General features: G+C 49.2%; 7 protein-coding genes across 7 annotated transcripts; all 7 read right to left on the reverse strand.

Annotated features, from left to right (window-relative positions):
• Positions 1-1,082: 1,082 nt before the first annotated feature.
• Positions 1,083-1,690, reverse strand: EI90DRAFT_3016696 (uncharacterized protein; the record flags this gene model as incomplete). Its single annotated transcript, XM_039057025.1, has 4 exons — positions 1,083-1,167; positions 1,244-1,304; positions 1,380-1,509; positions 1,538-1,690. The coding sequence occupies 4 exons, from the start codon at positions 1,688-1,690 to the stop codon at positions 1,083-1,085; spliced, it is 429 nt and encodes a 142-aa protein (XP_038915793.1).
• A 1,430-nt stretch (positions 1,691-3,120) lies between these two features.
• EI90DRAFT_3059620 (taurine catabolism dioxygenase) lies at positions 3,121-4,754 on the reverse strand. The gene is made up of 8 exons (XM_039060446.1): positions 4,624-4,754; positions 4,495-4,557; positions 4,276-4,434; positions 4,121-4,209; positions 4,026-4,058; positions 3,860-3,972; positions 3,592-3,806; positions 3,121-3,541 (listed from the first exon to the last, which is right to left on the reverse strand). Exons 3-8 carry the CDS (start codon positions 4,375-4,377, stop codon positions 3,314-3,316), a joined length of 780 nt encoding a protein of 259 aa, XP_038915794.1. The 5' UTR covers positions 4,378-4,434; positions 4,495-4,557; positions 4,624-4,754; the 3' UTR covers positions 3,121-3,313.
• Positions 4,401-4,770, reverse strand: EI90DRAFT_3059628 (uncharacterized protein; the record flags this gene model as incomplete). The annotated part of the gene is made up of 1 exon (XM_039060447.1): positions 4,401-4,770. One exon carries the CDS (start codon positions 4,765-4,767, stop codon positions 4,570-4,572), a length of 198 nt encoding a protein of 65 aa, XP_038915795.1. The 3' UTR covers positions 4,401-4,569.
• Positions 4,771-6,118: 1,348 nt separating this feature from the next.
• On the reverse strand, positions 6,119-8,873 carry EI90DRAFT_2996452 (cytochrome P450). Its single transcript, XM_039056214.1, has 7 exons — positions 8,281-8,873; positions 7,695-8,156; positions 7,607-7,619; positions 7,378-7,480; positions 7,176-7,299; positions 6,556-7,102; positions 6,119-6,484 (listed from the first exon to the last, which is right to left on the reverse strand). The coding sequence occupies exons 1-7, from the start codon at positions 8,465-8,467 to the stop codon at positions 6,403-6,405; spliced, it is 1,518 nt and encodes a 505-aa protein (XP_038915796.1). The 5' UTR covers positions 8,468-8,873; the 3' UTR covers positions 6,119-6,402.
• A 2,736-nt stretch (positions 8,874-11,609) lies between these two features.
• On the reverse strand, positions 11,610-11,939 carry EI90DRAFT_3124119 (uncharacterized protein; the record flags this gene model as incomplete). The annotated part of the gene is made up of 2 exons (XM_039063682.1): positions 11,610-11,772; positions 11,827-11,939. 2 exons carry the CDS (start codon positions 11,937-11,939, stop codon positions 11,610-11,612), a joined length of 276 nt encoding a protein of 91 aa, XP_038915797.1.
• Positions 11,940-15,341: 3,402 nt separating this feature from the next.
• Positions 15,342-16,311, reverse strand: EI90DRAFT_3059652 (uncharacterized protein). Its single transcript, XM_039060448.1, has one exon. It carries the CDS (start codon positions 16,193-16,195, stop codon positions 15,479-15,481), a length of 717 nt encoding a protein of 238 aa, XP_038915798.1. The 5' UTR covers positions 16,196-16,311; the 3' UTR covers positions 15,342-15,478.
• A 1,977-nt stretch (positions 16,312-18,288) lies between these two features.
• EI90DRAFT_2828301 (uncharacterized protein) lies at positions 18,289-18,504 on the reverse strand (the record flags this gene model as incomplete). The annotated part of the gene is made up of 1 exon (XM_039053596.1): positions 18,289-18,504. A coding segment is annotated over one exon (216 nt), but the record flags the coding sequence as incomplete, so codon positions are not given.
• Positions 18,505-19,666: the final 1,162 nt, after the last annotated feature.

A 19,666-nucleotide genomic window follows, 5' to 3' on the forward strand; every position in this document is an offset into this window, starting at 1 on the left:
TGCCTTCGCGTCCGCTGAAAATACATAGTCATTGGCATAGCAGGGACCGTTGGAAACAGTTCTACTCGGTTTTGGGGTTCTCTCGGTCGAAGTGATGGACCCTTCCCTCCCCTTTGTGCCTGACTTTCAGCATTACCGCGACCTCAATCCAAGTTTTTCCCTACTTGAACATTGCACGGACGAGCTTCCGGCTCATGGCCCTAGTATGATGAGGTTTAAGGATGCTTCTCGGCTAGATGTCCTTGCGTTGAGACGACTCGAATCTCCTAAAGTTGAAGCGTTGTGTAAGACCCAGTGGAAAGTCACTATATCGACCCTTCTCCACACTCGCCGTTTCGCAGCATACACGCCTCTCCTAAAAATGTTGTCCCAAATATTTGATCCCCTTGAACCAATCAGTGAGCATGCGAAAATGGCAAACGTGTTGTCCATTTTATCCCTATCGATGTCCGAACATTATCGGTAGTAAGTCCCCACTCAACAAACATTCCTGACTACTCGCTTCACAGTCCCACATTGCTGCTTTGGTCCACTCGAAAACAGCCGATGCGCAGGATCATTGATTCTTGAAGAACTCTTTTTGGCATCCCGTGATGGAAGGTCGAGGCATGGGTTTAGACCTAGCAAAGGCACATTCGTTAGTATCGCTGAATGAGGGTGCGGATGAGAGGACAAGAAGCGAATAATCGGGGAATAGGATGAAATAGTAGCTAACCTACTTTGTCAGCGGCGTTCACATCTGTAACAACAGAAGGGCCGTTCAAACGTGTCTCTCAAGAAATTCATGATTTCGTCCTTGTCGTATATGTCGTTAGATTATCAATGACTCCATCGAGAACTTGACCCACAGCCCACTCCAACCAAGGTTCAGTGGCGACTTTGTAATCAGCGTCGAAGTTCCCCCCAAAGGACAAAGGCGTTTACTCCAATCATCAGCGCCAGGACCATAATTGAAGAATGGAAACGAAACTCGTGAGCTGCGGATGACGTATATCGAGGACATTGAATCTCTAGGAGAGAGAAGGCTTACATGCTCATCGAGTTTCTTTGGGCTTGGGGACTGGGAAAGAATTTGATGTTTCTTACCCAAGTATAGGCCTGAAGACCTTGATTAAAGCGTCTGGATCGACGGGTTTGTCTTCGGGCGGCATGTAAGGGAACGAGGCACTATAGAACATGAGTATGGTGTTCAACAAGTATCTCTCCATCCACAGCAACCAATAGGGGCGGGGGGAAGACGTACAGGACTAGTCCAAGCGCTCCGTCTGGGTGGTAGCCACAGAACCTCGCCGCGAGGGGAGACCCTATATAACGTCCCGGATCAGAAAAATCGGCTTGAACAGTCCCTTGAATGCCGTTCCTGTTCTATGTCCACTCACCATAGTCATGACCCACAGTTACCACCTTTTGAATTCCTTCTTCTAACATCGAAACCAACTCGACTAGCTGTTTCTTATACCCATGTTCCTGTTCCTTCAAGTCCTCCGGTTTACCTGCTTGACCATATCCCTTCAGTTCGGGCAAGATGACACCGTACCCTTAGGAAGTGAGTGGCGGAACAAAACTGTGGTAGGAGAGTGCGCCTAGTTATAGGTGTAGGGGCAGCGAAAGTTGATCCCAACGTATGGAAGATGAGGAAAGAAGGGTACAGGACGGCCGAAAGTGAGGCACGAACCAGTTGGAAACTCATGGCAGAGAGAAAGATTTGTTGAACTCTGACTCGGATCGAATAGAGAGATAATGGCATTCGACGCCGTTAAATATGTTCTAGGCTGAGTCCAAAATCGGTGGTCCATCGCTATTTTGGCGACCACTAGGGTTGACCGGTTGGTATTTAGTGGTTTCTTCTGTTGTGATGAGGAGAACAGCCAACTCTGAGACGAAGCCAATACTTAGGCTCTTAATTTCCCCCTTAAAATCTGAGTAGACTCAGCGCGTAGGTGTATGTACTAGTACGTAGACATGCGCTGAATCATGCGCTGTGTAAGTACGCACGATTGGAAAGTGGTGGAAGGTATGTTCTAGCCTTTGTTTACAGCATATTTATGTGAAGAAGCGGAAAGGGGGCTGATATAGGGCAATGCGAAGCACAGATGGTTTTTGGTCTGAGGGTTGACGGCGATGGTGAGCGATAAATGGGAAGCTTATATGTACCCAGAGACTTCATACACGCAGCTACTGCTATAGTCCGCGAGAGATAGAAAGATTAGCTGACTAAAGTCAGCACCCAATCCGGTCAACGGAAGTTGCACCACCCCAGCACTTATTTACCGACGCATCGACAGCAAATTTTAAGCCATTCAACCATGTAGTACGGTAGGGACCGTATAAAGCGAAGAACAAGGCTGCGTTTCTCCACGAGCGGAAACAAGTGCCCAAATACTGACAGGCTGTCGCGAGCGCCCAAGTTGAGAGTGGCTGAATTGAAGAAGATACCGAAAGTAAGCTTCTCTTTTCCACTCCACGGAGTCATCGCTTCGGATCTCAAACAGAGCCAGCTCCACAGACGCACGCGGTTATCTATCGGGGCGGTCACCCACCATTGAAATACAGTGCTCGAAAGTTTTTTGCCAAGATGCCATCCGTCCCTCCATGGGGGGCCGACCCTCGCTACAGGTTCCGTTACCTCGACCATGCATCCCGAGCCCCCTCCCCGAGACGCATTGCCAAGCCATGTGCTCTAGCTAAGGATGTCACTACAGAGAAACTCCCTGGAAAAAGTTGACACATCCTTCGCCCCATCGCCTTCCGTCGCCGCATTGGAATACCATTCGGAAACGCAGTTAATGCGCGACGGAAATCTCAGGGAATATACTATCCACGTACGTAGCCCCCATATGGTGAGGGTTCAGGGTCGCGCGGATGAAAATCACGCACGTCCGCAAGCAATTGGAAGTCATCGCTAGGCATACCGCAAGTGGCAGCAAGGGATATATCGATACGCGTAACACACCGATGGCAAGAATTTAGGCAGATCTGCATCTGATTTAACACGAGATGATATGTGCGGCTATTCCTACACCTCTTCTTGGGCCAAATTTGAACGCAACGAGAATCCCCTTCCTTGGACGTGGAGGAAGAGGTCCCAGGAGAAACGATCTATGCATACTTCAGTATATCCCCAGGGCCAGGTCCGACAGGATCATCGGAACCAGCGAGGTTGCACTGGTGGAACTTCCTGACTTGGTCATCGCGGAACGCGCCAACGACGGTGTGAATCAGTCCACGATTGTGGAACAATACAAGATCGTCCTCCTCCCTTGGTGTCAAAGTCGTACGTGCAGTGAATATTCTAATTGATACTCGATAGTACTTACCAATCATGGGGATAAACGAATTGAGGTGAGATGGTGGGGCGTTGGATTCGATAGACGAGGTCTCGTACTTCCTTCAGATCCTTCAAATGTGCACCCTCTGGATACAGCACGCTAGAACCCGCAGAGGCTCGCTTCGCTGCGGGAATAGGGTCGATAATGAGCTCCTGGATAGCACTAGGATGAACCTGGACATGAAGATCGCTAGTCCGTGGATTCTTCCAAACCTGGAAGGGGCCATGTCTGTCCAATGATATCTATAGGAGTACAGTGCGCATACCATAGGGAAAGTCTTGACTTTGCTCTCTTCCCATTCTGGTAACTCGCTAAGCGGAAGCTCAAGCCCCTCAGTTTCGATTCCCAAGCCGGTAGAACGACTGTGTGCAGGCGCCATCCAGACGTATGGATGCGGGGCATAACGCACTTTGGTTCGAACAGCGAGAGACTTTTCCTCGGGTGAGAGAAGATTGAACGTGGTCCGAGTCGAAATGACTGCATTCATGGGTTTTTAGGCCTTATTTTTCATTCAGGAAGATAGCACTTACAGGCTGTCGTTCCGAGAGGGACGTCCAATTCATCTCCGGTTCCATCGTCATAGCGGACAGTCTGACGCGGGCCTTTTGGTACAGTGAGGCCGTAAAGCGTCGTCACCCGGGGACTAAAACAGAATACAGATAAGTCAAGCTTCTCTCGGAGAACGTTAGGACTCACGGAGAGAGATCGTAAAGGGCTGCATCGATGTGCCTGCAAAATGACAATGACGTCATGCCCTTCGCTTCAGACACTGAGGCTTGCCCCCAACCCACCAGCGATAGAAACGAGTGAATTCGAGGTCATCTTCTTCAGGTATACGGGTTTTATGAAACGTTTTATGATGAGGATGCTTAAGTTTCGCCTAACGATGTCAACGCAATTTATATCAGCAGTTGCGACTCGATCGGGAAGTATTCCCTGCTCGTACCTCGGCGAGCCCCTCGTGGTTGTACACAGTCCCATTCCCAATGAGCTGCACTTGGGGAATACGAGGGATTGTCTTCAGGTCAGGATGCAATATCGATCTCATGTTATTTCCTGTCTTGTTGTTCCCATGTCCATAACTCTCGCACGTTGGATCGAAGGCCTGTGGAGAGTTGTACATTCGAGGCAGTCGGGATGCTCGTCATCGATACATCAAGCATACCTTAGTTAGAGCGTATTGCTGCTCGGGAGTAAGTCTGGCATTTTTGAAGAGAAGAACGGAATGCTACGAATAAATTCACAATGACCATGTCAGAGGGGATTGGGAACAGGGTCCTGCAATGGATGTTGCCTTGTATAGAAGCTCTTCAATTTCCTTGAATGTTTCTGTGTCTATGTTACCAGGGTCAACACCGCGAACTTCGCGGCCGAACTCCGAGAAGTAAGCGGGGTTGGCTGAAGCAGGCAAAGGCAACGGTACGAGTTCGATCGCCATTTGTGTCGGATCAACAGATGCTAACTAGAGCTGGGTTTACAAACCACCCCGCTACGCATCAACTTGGCTGCAAGTGGACAGGGGCTGCCAGTGCAATTCACAAGCAGTCCTATTTAATGGAACAGCACTTGCGGGAATCACCGGGCTCACAACGCCAGGATAGTCAGTCTGTCGCCCCACTATCGGATAGCAAATTGGTGCCTTACGGGACTGGATCCGCTCGGTCTCATTCTCATTTGATATATCTAGGTGGCCCCAGCACCCCATGACGAGACGGTACGGATCTAGGAAGCGGCGAATGCTAGTGGGGAAGAATTCAAGGTCCTCCAAAGGCACGCCGATGGGTCCCCGGTTTCATTCTCGTCCCATAGAACCAGGGTAGCTTCAGTATCCAATAATATGACAATATGAATCTGGGATGCAGCGCCCGGGGAAGCACGCCAGTTTGGTCCTCTCAGTCCCCTCCACATATTCGATGAATCCGGGATTGCCGTACCATCTTGTGACACAACAGTGGACATATGGGACGGGGAAGAACTCAAGGGCCTCCGAGGGTGTGCCAGCTTATTTCACTTGGTCTCATTCTCATCTGGTGAATCCACACTAGTTTTAGCACACAATGATGAGACAGTACCAACCTGAGATGCGGTAACTGGGGAAGAATTCAAGGTCCGCTCGATCTCAGATTCCATCAGCAACAAGCCCACCCAGTACTCATCTTCTAACCCGATTACCGTTCCTATTGAGCGCTCGTTTGCCGAAGTCAAGCATGACAGGACAAACCACGTCCCCCTTCATGCGGTACCCCTCATTTTATTACTCCCACTCATGTGGGCGACCATTTGGGAAATGATGGGCAAGCCCTTACTCAGTTACCGTCCATTTGGAAGGTGGGCATGTCCACATCATCAAGACATCCGGGTGCCGAAGAAGAGCTATTGTTGTGTTTAACATACAACAACGGTTGAATAAATAAGATACAGTGAGTGGATTGCCCTTGCGATCGGTAATTTTTTCTTTCCACTTTAATGACTAAACTATTTCGCGTTGCCCCCCTACCCCGATCTCCCCCTCAAGCATTCCCCTGCTGAATCGAACCAAACGCACGCAAAAGCGGAGGCATAAACTGGACGTATATAATAGCATAGGATTCCTTCGTCGATCACCCGATACTGAAGCAAGATGGCACTGGCATGGCTAGTTCTCTTTCCTTCGAAACCCAGCGAGAGCAAAGCCAGATCCACCCCTTACATTTTAATTTTCCTTCCATGTCATGGCGAGATTTACGGGGAAACAAGCTGCTTCTTGGAAACGATTTGTACATATGCCTTCCTCACCTTCTTTTTTTTTTTCCCTTGCAATCTCTAATATTCTGTCAGTGTCAATAGAAGTGCATGAAATACAATATTGATGTTTTTGGAAAACGGAAACATCATGCCACGTCATGCATGTCAATACGGCTGAGGCGGGACGATGGCTAACAGGATTAATCCAATCGCGTGCCCGACAGCAGCTGTTTAGAAGAAAAACAAACAAACAAACCCAAACAAAGTATTTACATCGCTACACTGCAACATAACAAGGTAAGGGAGGAGGGGAGGGGATTCGCTGCCTTTGTGAACAAAACATCATTCATCAATCCAAATTGACCGTCTTGATGAGCTCCACGGCTTTAGCGGACCGAGGTGTAAACGTAGCTCCATACTCCGTAGGGTGCCTAAATATTATCAGTTTGTTTTTTTTCTCGGCATTACAAACCCAAGGGGGCACAGTTGCGGAACAACTTACATCACCAATCCAGTCGTCCACCCAATCTGTGGCTCGATATCCTTCTCTTTCTCATCCTTCGCCTTCCCAATACTAAAGCAATGCAACGTACACGCGATGCTCATAAACACCGTCGCACTCGCTACATCCTTCCCAGGACAGCTTCTTCTCCCAAACCCAAACGCGTAACTATGTGGGTCCGTAGGAGGGTTCTCCACTAGGAATCGTTCGGGTTTGAACGTAAAGGGATCTTCGTATTCCTTTGGATCCCTCATGATTGCCCAAATGTTAGAGATGACAGTTGCTCCACCTGGAATGAGCATCCCGTCGTAAATATCATCTTGGATGAGGGCGTGTGGGACCCCAAGAGGGGTAGCGGTGTTCCATCGGAGTGTTTCCTTGAGTATGGCATCGATGTATGGAAGGGAAGGACGATCGTCCCATGTGGGTAGGCGTTCTGAACCTACAATGGAATTAAGCTCAGCCTGGGCTTTGAGTTGAATCTCTGGATGGATCGTCATGGCAAGGATAAAGGAAGCGATCGTAGCTGCCGTCGTGTCCGAGCCCGCTAGGAAAGGGAAAAACGTGAACAAGGGAAGGAAGAATTTGGTGTGATAGGAGAAAGTTGATCCACAACGAACCTCCATAGAGAATAGCAGCAGTACTTTTGATCAGATTTTCTTCCGCCTGCGCAGTAAGACCAGTAATCGTCCCTCTAGCCTCAAGAAGGGTGGAAGTGAACGAAGGTTCAGCGGTACCCTCGGCCTATCCCGGAAGATGGTGCGTTTCCCGAAAATCAATTCCCAGAAATCGGCGCGATAACAGCCGCAATGAGCAACATACCATCTTCCGTTTCACAAACCCGAACAACTCCTCACGTATTCTCACGCTCAGTGATCGACCCGCGAGAATGAATTGGCGGGTTTCGGCCTTCCAAAATGTGAGCCTGCGATCGCGGCGTTTTTCGTTTTGGTGGTGCAGAATGATCCGAAGAAGTGTATTTGAATTGAAGTATATATTTCGGAAATTCTAGATCAGATGGGTGGTCGTAACACAGCAGGGATTTACCTACGGGACCCTCTTCACTGTGTAAACCAGAATTATATGGCAAAAATGGTCAGCTGGGGGAAAGAGGGGAAAGAGGAAAGGGAAGAACTCACGAATAGGCAAGTAATCCACAAAATAACCCCCTCCCACCGCACGCCCGAACGAATCAGTGGCTGCTTCCACAAGGGGAAGGACCGGGTCTTCCTCCTTCAACTCATACCCATACGCCACCTTCAAGATGATACCACTGCTCGTCCTTTTAACATGTTCTCTAAACTGCTCTGGTTTTTCAAGCAACCGGGCAAGATATTTATGAACGGCATCCTCCTGAATGGGCCAGTACGTCTTGGCCGTACGCGAGTTGAGCGCCGAGTTGAGAAGCTTGCGCGCACGGCGGAAAGTGTCTCCGTAGGGCGCGAGAAGTGTGCTTGAGGAATAGCCCATGACATCGGCCATATGAGAGTGAGGGCGGGAGGAATATATGGCGGATCGTTTATCGAGGAGGTCGATAGCTGCTTTGGCACTGTTTAAGACGATGATGGGCCGCGAGAACGCGGTGAGGTATACAACGTCTCCTATTAGTTTTGTGGAAGGGGCGGATTAATGGCCGGTGCGTTTCATTCGCCCGATACGAATCAAGGGAAACGTTGACGTTGTCAGAAGATGCGAAATCGGAAATATAGTGAGAGTCGCACCCACCATACTCTTTACCCCACTCTGCAAACTTGAGCTCTTTATGAGAGGAAGGAATGTCCTTCGCGTTACCAAGAAAGAGCTTTGGCTTTGGCCCAGGAGGTAAGGGTTTGGATCGCTTTGGTTTGTTGCGGAAGACATAGAGGGCTACCAGAAACGGCGCAATGATGCAAACAAGGAGCAAGTTCGCCATTGGTAGGATAGATAAGTTTAGGGTTTATTCGATGGCGCGACGGAAACAAAACGAAGGCAGAGAGAACACCATAGAGCCTCTTTGACAGCGCTTTTTATGAGGGGATGTTCAGCTTGTGCATGGCACGATAGCTCTGTACAGCCACTCATCAGGGATCGCACACAGGTCAAACGTCCGGTTAAGGCGGACAATCGACTCTGCTGACAAATGGCTCAAAATACCGCAACTGAAGCGAAATCGTCTTCCTCGAAGGCGCACATTATTTACCTGTAGCCGATAAGGCGTTACTATGAGTAGCCAACGCTGGATAGATGAGGATGTTTCCTGCAAGCCTCTCACATTGCACTAACCAAGTGATGAGCCTGCACCGGTTCAGGTTGAACCCGTCTTGTCGTTTGACCGTGAGAAAGGCTTCAATATCATTCTGCGACAATTGAATGCTGGGACGTCCAAACCCCTGACAACCCAACTATAACATGCCAGTACTGTTATAGGTAACGATAAGCGGACAACTTTGATGGGGCTATTGCGTGCAAGCGGGGTGGGAGTCCGGAACGCATTGCGATGCTCGGAACTTCGAACTCAAGTCCCGAGTCGTTCAATCTGATTCGTCTCTTTCGCTCGTCGTATCACGGCCGGATCTTCGCTCTGTGTTGGCACAGGTACTCTTTCTCTAGGCAGGGGCCAGTCTCTACTTTCTCTCCGACCAACTTCGGGACCGCCTGATAAATATATCTTGGCTTCGCACTGATCCGGTCTTAGGATGCGCCCCCCGAGCAGCCAATATATTCCCACTTGTATATATAAGCATGGCCCAAAGTCATCGCTGTCACTCCGCCAAAGGTAAAAACATGGATCCGAGAAGGTGAACCACGGAAGGGGGAGTGAGGATAAGGAAAGAGAATCCGACATATGACAATGCATTTGAATGCATGGTGAGGGACAATAGAAAGTATTTGAAGCAAATAGCTTCATCGTCAATCATTCTGGAACATGAGTTCATGAGTATTTATAACGTCGCAGAGATTGGAAAAGCCAAGGCGGTGAGTGACCACGCACTGTTGCCATGTGGATACACATCACCGAGTGCTGATTGCCGGTACATGCTTGGTCATACCTAAGTGCTGAGACTGAGCCTAGACATGTAGCGAGTGTACCTTGCAAGACTCGAGTTGAAGTCATACATATAGAGCGAAGATGACACTATACTGGTACTGACCATGACTTGATTTTGGGGGAAGATACTCAGTCCGCAAAAGCCGGATGTCGGGTATTTAAACAGGCGACAACCAAATGGATTTGAAATGCACAACAAGATGGTTGCTCAAGAGTGAAACGACCATCTCAAAGATAGCATGTCCTACTAGTACTACTCTGCATCGGGTCTTGTAAAATTTTCGGTCCCGAATTGAATGCCTTTGATGGCAAGGTCCTCTATTATTGCCAATTCCTTAAAAACCCAGGGTCCTCAAATTCCTCACTTATACAGTGTACATGACCCACCTCTCATTCTCAGCCCCTTCTCGTGCAACTCATTGACTTCGCAATGTCTGGTGGTCTTCCACTGCGTTTCAGACACCTTTTAAATACAAGCGATCTTCACCGTGTGGCAGTTTGAAGTGAACAATAGATCATCGGGACTGTCCTGAGTGCTATTCGGGCTTGGGCTTCATATGCCCACTCTACATCTCACGCTTTCTTCCGTTTCCGTTCGTCTTCTGTTGTTCATGGTTGTCCCTGTCGTCATATACGCTCTGTATGCGTGAGTGGCGGGCTCTGCTGCATCGGGCGGCGAGGCATCCACTTCTGACTTCATGCTGGCACGTTTCGGACTTGAGCTGAATATATTATATCCCACGTGGAGATACTGATACTTAGCATCCAATCGTACCATTGGCGCCAAAGCAATACGTAGAGCGTACGTGGTGCAATACACGTGTACGGAAGTGGTATCTTCGCACACCAACATGCGGGCGCCGACGGTGCCGACGTTATGTTTTATCATGCCCCGAATTCTGATTACAAAACTGCGGAACAACGATCTCTTGTTGAGGTTCCACCAATAAATGTATGATTGCCGCTGATTGATACCAACCCCCCAAGTCTCTTAAGTCATCGAGCACTGCATAACAGCGGCAATCATTCCATGCTCGTTAATCAGCAGAATGCGGCTGCAACGCTAACACCTAAACCCGAGTGAGCCCCGCTCGCCAGCATGATGGTCGAGATACCAAGAAAGTGCCACACCCTCAACACCGTGAGCAGTCGCGGCGTAGGTCACTATCTCGACGTCAAACATTAACATGACCAAATCGTTAAGACTCTATTGGGAACTCCGGGGTGGGGCACCGTAGCCCCTAAAATCAGAAATTCAGTAGGAACAGGCTAAAAATTATACCGATTCAACACTTTCAAATGTCATCGTTTTGAATCGTACACGCAGCCACCGCGCACCCTCCACCATCATGGCATACTCTCCTGAGACCTGATAATGCCGCAAGGGTGCCCTTCTCATTCTCAAGAAGCTGTTAACCTGTGGAGTCGCAGATTCCCATTCACATGTAAAGACATCGCTCATGAGTGAGCCGAGGTTGAACAAGCGAATCAAGAGTGGCAAAATGGTTATATTTACTACATGTATTACATTTTAGATGTGCTGCGTACGGTGTTTGAATGTGTGTCGCTTCACTCGTGGACCTTAAGATGTGCCTGGGGATGTGATTAATGAGTGTCATTGGGGTTCGAGCTCGATGGCAACAGCGGAGGGGGAGGGGGAGGGGAGGGGAAGGTCTCTGTTCCATTCGTAGGAGCCGAATGGGTCTCCCTTTCTCCTGAATACACCACAGCATGAGTGTTCGCAGTCATGGGAGAGAGAGGACACACGCTTACGTCTGGCATTCCATGGGGTGATCTTAATGCGACCGCGGGATATCGGTTGTTGTTGTTGTTGTTTATTCTGGATATTTAACCTGCAAACTGTAGGCTGCTCGTGAGAGCGCCAAGGGCAGGGGTCGAGATAAATACACAAAAATAAGGTGAGAAAATAAAGAAATAAGTCCGATTCGGGTGTCCTTAATCTCTCTGATAAGGCGTTGCCCAAATGCTGCTCCACTTTTGAGTTGTCGTGTTGGGTTGACCGTTTTTAGGTGTCGGTGCGGGATATCGGTTCCACCAACTGCTTTGAATTCGAAGCCTCAAGAAGCATCCGAACGTGGTGTGCCACTCTCACGGCCACGATAACCTTTAGATTTGGTCGACGTGTCGAGACGCGCTGATCATCAATGATGCCTTCGATGACAATGTCTCTGATGATTGGGTCAGGGTCAGGGTTAGGAAATGTATGGTCTCTTGCCTCCTACTTTGGTTTCGTGGTCCCTAGGTGACGCATCAACGTCTCCCGCAAGGTGTCCTCCCTGCCAGCTCGAAATCCATTGTATGATGCCGCAATTTTAATGCTTCGATGCGCTGGCATTATTCTCAGTTTGTACGGATAGGTAGAGAAGTGCGGTGAATTGGCTGAAGGATACAGTAGTGGGGGGAAGGTTCTGGTTCAGCCAGAGGCATTCTGGAGTTTTTATGTGGCTCTGGATATTCCGAATGCCATACGTCATCATCTTGGATTTCATTTTACTCGGTGCAACGGAGGTGTAGTACGGAGGTGTAGTGACCAATTAAAAAGGAGGAATGATTAACCCAAGTATTTACATACACACACCTGCCTGACGCGTTCCGGCGGTACTAGGACATGTCCAGTCGAGATTGTTGGTCATAGTCGCTATACTGTCGGTTAGATCACAGAGCTGGGCTACTATCCTCGTACCGCAGCGGCACAATGAAGGACGGAGCCTCCCATCACCTCGTCTGTCGAGTCCTTGAAAGGCACTAGAGCACCGGCAACTTGTCCTTCTCCGTCCGTGTCGGGTTCACTTTAGCCATATATGGATGGAGATATGGTGAAATGACACACCACCTATCACCTATACGTCATTGACCACCTCAAGTTATTTCCCTTGGCGAGTTTACGTCAATGACAGGAGAGGAATAGACCTCCATACGCAGTTAACTTCCATGGCTTAGATCATGAAAGAAGGATAAGAGCACAAGGCATTACATTGATGAGAGGAGGACTCTGCCTAAACATGAAGCCAACCCAGTCGGGAGAGCGGCTGGAGGGAGTTGACCGAACAACCTTCCGCACCGTCCAATTCAACATACGGTTCGTGTATTGTTGATGTGTGTTCCAAATTGTACCAACTGTCCTCCCTCTGATTACGCGCAGCATCCTAAGTGGGCCCGACTCGACCTCAGTACACGTTGACTACCCTGATCCCTGTCTGCGTGCTGCATTCTTTGATGTTGGAGCAACTTTGACACGCGATGTGCGGCTGACATTGCTCCAAGTTCGGGAACAGCATACTCTCCAGTAAGCTTCCCGAGAACGAGGCAACCAGACAGGTGGGTGGTCCCCATGAGTTGCCGAAGCGCTGCTCAATGGCCATGTGTTGATAGATTTCATATTAGATTGTATGGACATCAGCTCAACTGCATAACAGCGAACGCGCATCCACCAATAATAGCTAGCCCCTTATTTCGTAGCTGAGATCAACTGGCAAGACTACGAAGGGTGAGTTCATTCAGAAGCCCCTCTGGAGCATGGACAGCCGTAACAGTGCAAACATTCCACTAAGGGAAGCGTCTCTGGAACCAGACGCGTTGCGATCTGCTTGGTAGTCAACATGCGCTAGAAGTTCAGCAAGACCATGAGCATACCCAGTGCGAAGCAAACAAACTGTCGTGTCTGCCGGGGGCTGAGTATTGGCTCGCTCAACTCTCCTGCTTTAGAAGTCCTCTAACAGGAATGTAATAGATCTGGCAAAAGGAATTTCTCAATGGAGCAAACTCCCGCACCCATCAAAGTAAATGTAATCAAACCAAAAAGAATATCTCAACAAAGTGAACAGTCGCACCCAGGCTCGCACCCAGTCGGAGTCGGTCGTGGAGTAACATGCAATTTGCTCTTTTCGCGCAAAAAAAAAAAGCAAACCACATATTATTGCGCGTCCACGATCGACTCCGACTGGGTACGAGTCTGTGTCGCACCTGTGAAAGAATGGGTCCGAAAGGAATCTCTTGACGGAGCGAACCCCTGCACCTGTCAAGGTAAGAACGAGGCAACCAGACGGGTGGTCCCTCACGAGTTGCCGAAGCGCTGCTCAATGGCCACATGTGTTGATAGATATCGTATTAAAGCATGGAGATCAGCTCAACTGCATAACAGCGAACGCGCATCCACCAATAATATCCAGCCCCTTGTATTGTAGCTCAACTGTCGGAGACTACGAAGGGTGAGATCATTCAGAAGCCCCTCTGGTGCATGGACAGCTGTAACAGTGCAAACATTCCATCGAGGGAAGCGTCTCTAGAACCAGACGCGTTGCGGTCTGCTTGGTAGTCAACATATCCCAGAGGTTCAGCAAGACCATGAGCATACCCAGCCCGGAGCAAACAAACTGTCGTGCCTGCCAGGAGCGGAGTACTGGCTCGCTCAACTCTTTTGTTCTTGTAAGTCCTTTAGCACCAAGACCTTGTACATGCAATTTGCCGAACCCAAAGACTGAGTGAAACACGTCCACATCAGCCATTTTCGCACTTTCGCGAAAGGTATGCACTATTCTGCAGTCAGTCAGTCGTGGTTTCACTGAGTTCGAATGTACGTGGAACAACTTAACTGTGAACGCAGTGATTGCCACCAGTCCCTACTACTAATTTAAGCCTATCTAGAAGATATCTACCGAATGTTGAATGACATTCTTCGCAATAATTCCCCCCATATACATCATATCACGTTGCACTTGCGACCCGTCCAAGTACCTCAAATTAATATTATATTGCTACATGTCTGCAAATATATTTCGCCATTGCGCTTGGGCTCTAAGTGCTGCCTGCAATTGAGTCACTCGGAATGTATATAAGCGTAATGTGAGCTGAGAGCACGATATCTAATGACACTGTGATATCGTGCTCAGAGGTCGGGCTGCCATGCCGCGATTCTAACAAGACCACCCTCCGCCTCCACGTACACAAGGTATCACCAAGTCGTCAGTCCTTCAGCCGCCCAGCGGTGCAGATCTGATTGTTCTTGCGTGAGTTCCGAGCCAAGTGTCTCCATGCCAAGCGCGGTGAAGCTCGCGTAGAGGCACATGCACATCGCTTCCATGGAAGAGACAGAGGAAAGATCACGAATTGGAACAGCCTGAAGAGGATCAACATATTGTTTATGGCGCCTTCAACGGATTGAGATCTAAAGTCGAGTTTATGAACAGCCGTGAACAACGAAAGTCTTGAAATGGTAACACAAGTCCCGAATCTAGATAAGGCGCCTCGACACACCCGGTTACTTAGGTCATAGCCATGATAAGGGAGGCCTAAAAGCCGATTTGAGTCAGGGAATGCCTTAGGGTTAGTAGCAATGCCCACACAGCCCTCCGGTATCGCTTCTTTCTTATATTCCGTGTAGATTCTACCGACCTTGGTGACTAGCTCCCACGATGTCGCACTCTATAGTCATGCTCGCCTTTAATTCACCAGCTTCAATCTAGACTAGGGTTTCGGAGCAATCTTAGCGCGAGCACGCTGACATTGAGCATAGCAGAGAATTATCGAGTAAAGGGCGTCGCGGGGGGCTCGCCAGTGGCCGTGCTTGTGTCCTGGGGGTAAGCGTCGGGAGGTGGCAAGGAAGGGGACTTGAAGGGGCCATAAACCTCCCTAGGAGATAGTTGGTATGCTGTTGCGTCCGGGTCCTCGTTGGGGAGGACACGGTGTGTCATCGCTTGACTTTAGAGGATCTTGTTCCCTTCAGCAGTCCTGAGTATGGGGTGTTACTGAGTCATTACCATTCATGTTATAAGATATCAAGTACAGTGATGCACAGTTCTAACTATCGTTGTAACAGGAAGAAGCTCGAGCTTGAAGACTAGCAAGTGAGGAGGAAGAAGTCACAACCACTGCGAATTAAACGACTTGGCTAATATCGACAACAATTGGGACTGCCGTCTGGCCTTGGAGGAGAAATCGAGTCCCATCCTTGCTGGACCGGAGGCGGTAGAGGTTCGTGGCATCGGAGGGCACTCTATCACCATACCAGGCCCCTAGATGGTTGATGCCACTTGCCCTGAAATCAACCGGTGGGTACTGCCGGGGGACAGTGAATTCTGTTCTGCCGTCAAACCATATCGGTAGCTCCTCGCTTATGTTTCCAGTCCAAAGCAATGGGGTTCTCCCTGTGACAGATGAATAGACGTCGAGGCCTTCGTGCATGCTTGGTGAAAGGTCTAGAAATGGGTGCTTGATCCAGTGCCCATCAGAGTCATGCGCTGCATCCGCCCCGGAAAGATGAACATCCGCCGTATCACCTTCTGCCAAGGGAGTGAGTCGAGTGGATACAGGGTCAGGGATGAGATATGAGCGAGTGGTGGGGACGGTGGGGTTCATAATCCAAGAACTGAAATTCGTAACGCGGTAACACGCAATGAATTCGCCTGACTCCGTTGACCAGGTGAAAGCACTGACTCCATCAAAAGCGCCAATATATCGTGCTACGGGAGAAAAACCAAGCGTGCGACGATGAGGAACAGCCAGCCAAGAACTTGGGTGGAAAGACGGAGTAGAAGGGTCGGGAGAAGCAAGGAGCTGAACGTGCGGGTCGTCTGATACCGATATAAGTGTCATATTGTCGTACCAATGCTTTTCAATCTTCCGTGGGACTCGTACAATGAATAACCCGTTATCTGATGCTAGAGTTGCAGCAGGGAAGGGGCCATTGGGGAGGGTACCAAGATTTACGGGGGTCCTACCATGGCTAAGGATGGCAACGTTTCCCTCATTATCCTCGGAAACGACCCGGTGGCTGCCATGGACAAATTCGATCCAGATAGGGTGGTTGGGTGGATCAAGCTGGAATCGGGAGATAGTGCGCTGATGGTCGATGCCGGCGAGCTCAATTATACCGCTACCAAAACCAAGGGCTACACAATCACCATCGGGGGAGAGTGCCGCACACGTCACAATACCATTGCGAACATCGGGATCGTTGAATTGGGCTTCGTAGTTAATCTCCTCAGCACCCCATCTATCGACCTTCCTCGGCAAATTAGGTAGCTTTGTCTCCATGACCATTCGAGCGTTAAGAGAATCCTCACTCAATGGAATTGTGTGCCCAGAGAACTTGCCAGAAATGGTGAAGATCTGGACAGGATCAGAGAGATAGCCGTATAGTTTGTAGAAGGGTGATGAAGACGGGGTGAAAGGAAGCAACGATCGATAAAGGTTCGATGGTTCATAGTAAGGAAGGGCACTGTTCCGATGGCGAATTGGAATTATGCACAATTCCTCTATCTTTTCTTGAGCTTCTCTCAGAAGTTTGAATGAATCGCAATTCTATTGAAGTGGCATAATGTTATTGAAATATGCACAGTATGTATCTATGAATGATTTTCACTTACGTTGAATGGACGAAATTCCGCAGGCAACACAAAGTCAAACTGGGCCAGGAGCATAAACGTCACCAAATTTCGCACAAGGAAGGTATTAAACTCGTTCTGCAAATCGTTGTCCTGCGCAAAGAGTTGTGAAGGGTCTAAGTGTCGAAATAAGTATTTGATGGCATATTGGAGATGTTGAGGGTGATGATAGGGACGATGAAACTCCCGAAAATCCTTCCATTTCTGCTCATCTCCTAAGGGGGGGGTGGTAGGCATCCCAAATACATCCGGTGTACTGTTGTTGAGAAATCGAAGGAGCGGTAGTCCAAGGAAATACCCTTTCACATCTTTGAAAAAGAATACTCTGTCATTTTCATTACCAATTGGGTCCCCTGTTATGAATTCCTTCATCGTTGCATGATAGAATATGACGCTTTTCGCATCCACTGGAGGATTTCCTGAGGAACGTTCCGAGCGACTTACTTGGGAGAGATCGACAAGCGAGCTAATAGGTTCCAATATTGCCAGGACCTCCTCCTCGGACATTCCTAACAGTTGCGACATAGAAAACACACTTAGTGGCTCGTGTGCCGCAATAATCGTGCCGACCACTTGGAAATACTTCTTGGCTGTCTGTGGACGGACTCCGGATGAATCAACCACATAGGCTCGGCGAAGTACACGTAAATACTCCGAGTTGACGTCAACGGGGGCGTTAGTAAGATCGCGGAAGTATTTAAACTCAGACTCAAGTGTTGCACCACGACGAGTTTGAAGGCAGACGTCTCGGACTCGTGTCGAGGCAATGACAGGCAGTTCACGACAAGCAAAAGCAAAAGCATCCAGATCTTCCCCTGATGGTTTCCACAAAGACTCTTCAATACGATTCCGAAGGCCTTCCTCCACGATGCGACGGACCGTGTGGAACTTCTCGCCTTTAGCAAGCGCATCCACATCTTCACATGGTATGACAAGACCCCGACTCCGAGCTCTGCCCCAGGCTGATGTAACCGATGACTCTGGTCGACAGCTGACCAACACCGCAAATGCAGCTGGTAGCTCATCAAGGATAAGTACGAGCTTCATCAAGCACTCGAGTTCCTCCTGAGTCCCACACTCATCCAGCCCGTCCAAGACGATGCCGAAGCGTCCGTCGCCCGAAGACAATATGCTCTTGAGTTCGTGCATGGGGTCGATGATCCAAGCTTTCATTTGTTTCTCCAGTACAGAATCGGGAACGATCTTCAACGACAACGGCTGTCGAAGGTGACTGACAAGCAGGCCCTCGTACTCGGCATTAAACGAAGCAAGTTGGCGTGCAAGGGTAGAGGGAAAGTATTTGATCGAATCGAGCCCTGTTCCCTTTTGATTTTTGTCCCAGAAAAACGATGCTGCCAAGTGATTCCGTTTGTCAAGAGTCGAAGCAACACTCGTTGATATGGCGGTCTTTCCAGTGCCCGGAGAACCGCGCAACCAGACAAACCGGTGCTCCCGCTCCTTCAGGCGATCAAGAATGGATCTTTGAATCTCAACACGTGTGCTTTCTAAGCATTCGGACCTGCTGATCACGGAGGAATACTGCGCATCCACTTTATGGAGTTTCAAAAGCTCATCTAAAATGCCATTGAGTGTCAAGCGGTGAACATCAAGCGAGAATAACAAACAGTCCACCGATAACCGGATTGTGTGGAGGAGATTTAGCGTTGTGGCAGCGGTCTACGGGCACCCCGTCAGCCGTAGAGCAGTATGAACGCCAATGAAACGAACCGTAAAACGAGAGATAGCATCACCGATGCAAGACTTTACGGAGCTTACTTCCTGCGTTATCTCAGTCGCACGGATTACCCTCTTGGCAAGCTTTTGGCGTTTGAGTGCTTCAATTCGTTCCAGTAGTCCTTGTAGGGCTCTATGACCAGGCGTTGAGATTCAGATGAGAGAACGATGAAATCACTATGTTCATACGAGTTGAACTGTTGAATTACGTCGCTGATTTCATGTGGGACTTGGCCAGTCCACAATTGGAGCGGTCTAAAGATTGTTTCGTGAGCCTTCCGAACTTCATCGCCCAATCCCTTAAGATTTTCGTCGTTGTCGTCAACGCTCTACATGGAGGGTGGGATTAAATATGAAGGTCACATCATTAGATGACAGATTACCTCGTAAACTTGGAGCCATGTTAGAAGTATATTTGGTATCTGATCAAGATTCGCAATGGGGACGAACCTGAGGGCAGAGGCAGCGGTTTGGAGGACGAGCCTTGTTGCAGCGATGGTTGTTTTCTTTCTGTCGCCAGTAGGAACGGCTGACGATGATGGAATTCGCTCCATTAATGACGAAATATCCAAGTCCACGCCTGTGCGCCCTAGTTGTAGGTGGCCCGCAGTATTATCATGAGTGACGCGCTCTATAGGTGTATCACGAGGGATATTGTTGGTGGCTCCGAGGTGAGGAGACAACGGTAGCGATTTGTTAGGGGGCCCAGAGAGGGGAGATTGATCAACACGACTGGAACCGGAGCTTGAGCTTCTGCGGAACAGCCCAGATAGAGTGTGTCGAAAAAACGTCTGCGAATCTCCACCAGTTTGCGTGGTGGTAGTGGGAAGGTGGAGAAGAGATCCGTCAGATTCATCACGATCTCCGCTAACCGGAGTGATCTGGATGTCGGGAAAAGGGGAGGTCAAGGCCTGAGAGGGACTGCTTAGGGGCTTGGAGGAATGTC

The sequence above is a fragment of the Cantharellus anzutake genome (genome assembly GCF_015039405.1).
Source record: "Cantharellus anzutake strain C23 chromosome Unknown EI90scaffold_25, whole genome shotgun sequence".
Taxonomy (NCBI): Eukaryota; Fungi; Basidiomycota; class Agaricomycetes; order Cantharellales; family Hydnaceae; genus Cantharellus; species Cantharellus anzutake.